This window comes from Condylura cristata, unplaced genomic scaffold (assembly GCF_000260355.1).
Source record: "Condylura cristata isolate star-nosed mole 26May11 unplaced genomic scaffold, ConCri1.0 scaffold00050, whole genome shotgun sequence".
Lineage (NCBI taxonomy): Eukaryota > Metazoa > Chordata > Mammalia > Eulipotyphla > Talpidae > Condylura > Condylura cristata.
Genome location: NW_004567151.1, coordinates 1,770,029 through 1,776,456, shown reverse-complemented (window position 1 = coordinate 1,776,456; position 6,428 = coordinate 1,770,029). Strand labels below are relative to the sequence as shown.

The 6,428-nt window shown below is 60.0% G+C and overlaps 1 protein-coding gene across 1 annotated transcript in view; it reads left to right on the top strand.

Annotated features, from left to right (window-relative positions):
* Positions 1 to 4,475: 4,475 nt before the first annotated feature.
* RCOR3 (REST corepressor 3) overlaps positions 4,476 to 6,428 on the top strand; it is a gene marked incomplete at its 5' end in the record, with an annotated part of 20,576 nt that continues 18,623 nt past the window's right edge. Inside the window, one exon of the mRNA XM_012734205.1 lies at positions 4,476 to 4,743. Coding sequence (XP_012589659.1) covers positions 4,476 to 4,743 — 268 coding nt within the window. The remainder of the gene's footprint in view (positions 4,744 to 6,428) is intronic.

Below are 6,428 nucleotides of genomic sequence, written 5' to 3'. Positions count from 1 at the left end.
GGGAATCGACCTCATGCGGAAGTGGCTTTAGCTTCTCAGTGCAGTGCTTTAACCCGCTGCGCCACCAGGGAGGGCCCTAAATGAATTATTTTAGAAGACGTGAGCACTGAGGTTTATGTTGGAGTTCTGGTGTGTTTTTTTTTGTTTGTTTTGTTTTGGTTTGTTTTTTTTAAAGATTTATTTATTTGTGCATACAGAACCGGGGTGCAGGCCAGAGGCGCAGGGGCGCTGAGAGGCTTCCCCAGAGACAGAGCGGGGAGCAGGACAGGCAGACGGACAAAGTCCACTGCTGAGGGGAGCCGCGGGGAGACAGGAGGGGTCTGCCGCGCCCTGGGGGTCCCCTTTATTTTCTTGGGTGCTTTTTTCTGCTTGCTACTTACTGGGGCCTCCAGCTGGTAGGCGGGGCCTCCTGACAGCCCCAGAAACACGCCTCTTCTCATGAAGCCCCCACAGCCGTGACCTGGAGTGAACTCGGTGCAGCAGGCTTTCATGTTCTTACTTGCTAGAGAGAGCTACAGGTTTCTGCAATCCGGGAAAGTAGAACTTTCCTGAGAAACCATTTGCCGCTAAATGGCTGCGTGAAGAATTCTTTAATTTTTTTTAAGACTTATTTATTGATGCACACAGAACTGGGGTGCAGGCCAGAGGGGCAGGGTGGTGAGAGGACTCCCCAGAGACAGAGCGGGGAGCAGAACAGGCAGATGGATGAAGCCCACTGCTGAGGGGAGCAGCGGGGAGACAGGAGGGGTCAGCTGCGCCCTGGGGGTCCCCTCCGGGGCCGGGATCGAACTCACACTGCGGCTGCATTAGCCCGCTCTAACCCGCTGCACCCCCAGGGAGGCCCGGGCTTCTTCCTCATGTATATACGATACTTTTTGAGCATTCCCAGTCCTGAAAGTTAATCTACCGACTTGTACCAAATGGCCTTTAAAACCCAAAACCGCACTTGACCTGGCAAGACAGAAGTGCCCTGATGGCGTGCGGCCTGAGAAAGCAGAAATAATGTCGCCCCAGCTCTGGGCCACTTACCGGACTGGGGAGACGGAGCCCTGGGACTTGGGGACACTGGGCTGTCGCGGCTGGACGCCCCCCCGCGTCCTCGCCTCGCTCCATCGGGGGGGCCGCTGACGTCCGTGTGCACCTCCTTTGTGCGTGGCCCGCGGGCCAGAGGCAGGGGCTGTGCGGGCTTTCCTCGCGGGCCAGTGAATCAGTGCTCCCGGGCGCAGCCCGGCGGCTTCCAGAAAGCACCTGTAGCTTCACCGACTCCCCGGTTAACGTGAAAACGGGGGTGTTTGATCCAGGCTCCAAGGAGATTGCAGAACCTCGGCAGGTGCGGGAGACCGGGTTCGCCTCCTGTACAGCTGGTCGCCGCTACTGTGGCTGCCCGGAAATGGCCGTGTGCTCTCGCCAGTGTGAGAATATTAACCCTGAAATCCAGCCGGGCCCCGACATTGCCTGGGCTGCCGGCATCTGAGTTCATCTCGAACCTTCTGCCCCTTCCTTCCTTTGCTTCCTGCTCGCACCTGCTTTCTCACCTGGAGCCTAAGCTAAGCACCTGCCCGCTTCTCCACCGCCTCGGTCCGCGTTGCCGTGAACTGGGTGTTAAGTCTCTTCTGGCTGAAGTCGCCACAGTTGAAGCCTGATTGGGCAGCGATGCGCCACCCTGGCGCCTCGAGGGACCTCGGTTCGAGGCCCCCTGTAGCGGGGGGCCCCGGATGGGGAAGACACCCACTTTTTTTAAGATTTTACTTATGCATACAAGAACTGGGGTGCAGGCCAGAGGCGCGGGGGTGAGAGGACTCCCCAGAGACAGAGCGGGGAGCAGAACAGGCAGATGGATGAGGTGCACTGCTGAGGGGAGCAGCGGGGAGACAGGAGAGGTCTGCCGCGGCCTGGGGGTCCCCCCCGGGGCGGGGATCGAACTCTTCCTGCTTCACCCCATCCTATCAAGGTGCTTAAGTGTCTTCACCGACTGCAGTGAAGATGGTCTGAAAGGTTTGGAAGACATGAATAAGCTTCTCGGTGTTTCGTGGGGTAGCTTTAAAAGTGGATTATTCGTTTTATTTTCCAAAGTCACGCGTCCTTTAAAATTGTGTAACTGGCTACATGGTTTTGGTTGATTTTTTTTTTTTTAAAGATTTATTGATGCACACAGAGCTGGGGTGCAGGCCAGAGGTGCAGGGGCGGTGAGAGGACTCCCCAGAGACAGAGCGGGGAGCAGGACAGGCAGATGGACGAAGTCCACTGCTGAGGGGAGCCGCGGGGAGACAGGAGGGGTCTGCCGTGCCTCGCTGGTCAGCAGCTGCTCTCCACTGGTCAGGGTAACACTTCGCTGGACACCTTCTGAGGCAAAGACCGGTCACATCATCCCAGGACTGTCCCCTCGAGCGGCAAGGACTGGGTGTGTGTGTGCGGTCAGCCGTCCACCCTGTTGAGAGGGCCGGTGAGAGGGAACGGCCCTCGAGCTGGCACTTCTGAGGGTTTGTTCATCCGTAATTTTAGCTGGCTGGCGAGGCCAGAAAGGTCAGCTCTGAAAGGCCTTTCCAGAGAGGACTAGCAAGGGAACTTGAGCAACTTCAGTGACCGCTACGAGGAGTAACTGTAGTTAGACTTCCCACGCTGTGTCCACGGTCAGTAACCACTCGCCGGTCGCCCTGGTCCGGGGACTCCTTCCGTCTGTGATCAGCTCTCCTCGCCCGGTTTTTTTTTTTTTTTTGTTATTTTGGTTTTTTTTCATTGATGCACACAGAACTGGGGTGCAGGCCAGTGAGAGGCTTCCCCAGAGACAGAGCGGGGAGCAGGACAGGCAGATGGACGAAGCCCACTGCTGAGGGGAGCAGCGGGCGGCTCAGGAGGGGGCTGCCGCGCCCTGGGGGTCCCCTCCGGGGCAGGCGGGGGTTGAACCCTTTGCGCTTCACCCCGCTGCGCCCCCGGGGAGGGCCCTCCTCACCCTGTTTGTGATGATGAATTCAGGTGCCCGCGGGCAGGTGTCGTCCCGCTGCCTGGGGGACAGCTGGGCTTCGGGCTCGGGTGTGGCCCCTCTCATGTGGCCCCTTTCATGTGGCTCCTCTCATCCGTGACCCTCTGCCTTCACACCACGACCTCTCAGCTCCCCAGACGGGGCGGTCCTGCACTCAGTGAACACATTCATGGTTGCACGTGGTGCCGTCCCCCAGGGCTCAAGGACAGAACTGCCTCGTGTCAGACTTGCGGGGGCCCCCCAGCACCACCCAGGGGTGTCTGTGCATGCTAGTTAAGGCCCTGAATTCATCACAGTGCCGCAGTGCTCTGGGAAACTCACCGTTCTTCACCGGGGAGGGTAGAAAGCCAAGTTTGTATTTGTTGGAGAAGAGACAGTGAAGGAAGACATTTTCATGCAGGTTTTGCATAAAGCCAGAGCCCCTGTAGGGTCTGTGGTTATCCCGCAGGGTCTGTCAGGTGGGGTGTCACTGTGAGAAAGGGCCCCAGTGTTAAAGGCTGGGAGCTGAGGAGACCTGGCCAGCGGGAGCCGTGCCTTGTCTTCAGTGAGTCGAGGTCCCCGACCCGCGTGCACGGACTTTTCATTTCCGTTGAGTGGTTTGAGTAGTTTGCTCCTGTGTTTTTATTTTTGGTGGTTTCAAATGAAATAGCTGTCTTCATACTGAATAGACAACTCAAAATTGATGCCCGTTGCATAGAAATGTTAGCGAATGGACTGCTAACTTGCTCCTGCTTGAGCCCCCAAAGATCCTGGTGCCGGGAGGGGTCGGTTTTGCTTGTAGCCTGATTTGAGGATGATGGTTTTGCTGCTACTCGGAGGTGTTTCTCCTCATCTCTTTTTGCTCTCCCCTTAATTTTTCCTTGGAGTAAAACACAACTTTTAAACAATGTTAGCGTCAGTTTTACTACCTGTGTATTACGAACAAAAATTGGTTGACTGTCTACAGCACATAGTCGTTTATTGTCTATAGTAGCGATGTCTGAGGTTCTCAGAAAAAAACAGCCACCACCTAGGATTAGGATGACACTAAATTATTGTCTAGTTCTCTAGATGGAGGTGATGGCCCTGGAAATGAAGGTCCTTTACTTCATATGTCTTAGAAATTCATTCATAATTGATAGCAGCTTAATAACTCAGAATTCTGATAATGTGACTTTTTTTTTTTTTGACGTGCAAGAGCTGGGGTGCAGGCCAGAGGTGTGACGGAGGGGATCTAGGTGCAGGGGGTGAGAGGACACCCCTGAGACAGAGCGGGGAGCAGGACAGGCCGATGGACGAAGCCCCCGGCTGAGGGGAGCCGCGGGGAGACAGGAGGGGTCCGCGGCGCCCCGGGGGTCCCCTCCGGGGACGGGGATCGAGCTCGCGCTGCAGCGGCTGCAGACGGCCTCACAGAGCCGGGCTTCAACCCGCTGCGCCCCAGGGAGCCCCGGGGTTAAGTCAGCTTTATTCCCGTCCAGGGTTATGCCGTGTACATTTTCTCAAAAAAATGTTTTGAAAGGGGGAACGTGTCAGCTTTCGTGAGCTTCTCCGCGTGTCCAAAGTGGTGGTTTGCGGTATTCCATCGCCGCCTCTCTTGGCCTGCTTTGCCTTTTTGGGGTTCGGACAGGTGCGGAGTGAGGGGTACAGCTCACGTCTCCCACCGTCTGCCCTGCGCCCGCCCGCCACTCACAGCTCTGTCTCTGCAGGTGTCACCAAGTACTCGGAGAAGCACAATGGAGGCATGTTGGTCTGGTCCCCCCACCACAGCGTCCCCGATGCCAAGCGTGAGTCTCCCTGAGCGGCCGTGGGCAGCGCCCGCCCTCCAGAAACGCCCCTGGCGCGGCCGGCCGGGCTCCTGCAGGCTCTGAGGGAAGCGGCTCGTCGGCCTGGTCCCGTTGACGGAGGCTGCTCCGGGTGGACGTTCTTCTTTGGAACGATGAGAGGGTTGAGCCTGGCGGGCCCGGGACCCTCGGGGAGCCCGGGAGGCCGTGGCCGCACCCCCGGGGTGTGCACCAGGGCCTCTGTCGTTCTCTCTGTGCAGAGAAGGGGGCCCAGGGGCGGCTCAGACCTGGGTGTCCGCCGCTGGCCCAACCCTTTGTGGCCATCGGCTGTGTCCAGCGTGCCGGTGACCAGACCGAGATGCCCACCCGGTGGGGCAGCCCTGAGCGTCGTCTCGGCCCGCAGCTGTGAGGTCCGCCTGTCGGGCTGAACCTCCCAAGTCCGGCCAGGGCTGCTGCAGCCCGTGGCCACGAGTGCTGCCCGCCCCGCCATCAGGCCGGGTCCCTCACGCCCGTGGCTGCCCGGAGGGGGCGAGCCCCAGACCCGCTGGGCCCCCGGCTTCACCAGCAGGAGGGGTGTCCACGTGGGGTGTCTCTCCGCGCACGCGTTCACCTGAGATCTCGGCGGAGCGTGGGCCCCCTGGAGGCCCCTCCTTTGGCCCAGCAGGTGGCCAGGGTCCCTGCTGTTCGTGCTGTGCAGTCTTCTGTCCATGGCCCAAGACACTGGACCCTGGGCGCGGCTTAGAAATGAGATGTAAAGTGGGATTTTCTGACAGACCGTAGGGAGAGGACACGGCCCAGGAAAAGGCGCCCTGCTGGCGCCCGCCTGCTGGTCTCCTGCTGGCCGCTGCTGGCCGCGGCACATGTGACCTCAGCCTGTGGGATGCCGACCCGCACGCAGCATCAGCAGCGCTTCGGGACACTCCTCCCCGCGCTTCCCAGACGGTAGCTCGGCTTCTAGGTGGGTCCGCGGCCATGGCCGGTTCCCAGGGAGGAGACTGAGGCCTGAGAAGAGGAGCTTGTTCGCCGGCCGCGAGAAACCTGGCAGCCAGGCGAGGGCGAGCCCAGTCGGCCGCCTGCTGCAGGGACCCCTTGTTTTTGTATATGTATTGATTGATGCATACAGAACTGGGGTGCAGGCCAGAAGTGTGGGGGGCGCGGAGGGTGAGAGGACCCCCGAAGACGGGGTGGGGAGCAGAGCAGGCAGATGGACGAAGTCCACTGCTGAGGGCAGCAGCCGGGAGACAGGAGGGGTCTGCCGCGCCCTGGGGGTCCCCTCGGGGGCGGGGGGCAGCGTCAGAGAGCTGAGACTTAACTCCTGGCCGCCAGGGAGGGCCCCGGGGACCCCGTTCTTGACCACCCTTCTGAGAAATGTGCTTGAAGAATTAAAATGAGCGTTTGGTGTGAGGTGTGGGAGAGGGTGAGGAGGCGAACCCCACCAAGTCCTCGTCTCACTGGCAGGGGACCTGACCTGCCCTGACTGGCCCCTGCTGGGGGATGGCCTGGAGGGTGAGCGCGACGCCACCTTCAGGCGGCCGCCGTACTGCAGGCGGAGGATGGGGAGACCCCAGGCCCCTGCCTGTTCTGGGGGGCTGGCCGACTCCCCCAGGAGCCGCCCTTTCCCGGGGTGCAGCCGCACGCCGCGGAGCGCTGGCCTTCTGCAGCCGCCTGGGGATCAGCCCGCCGGGCAG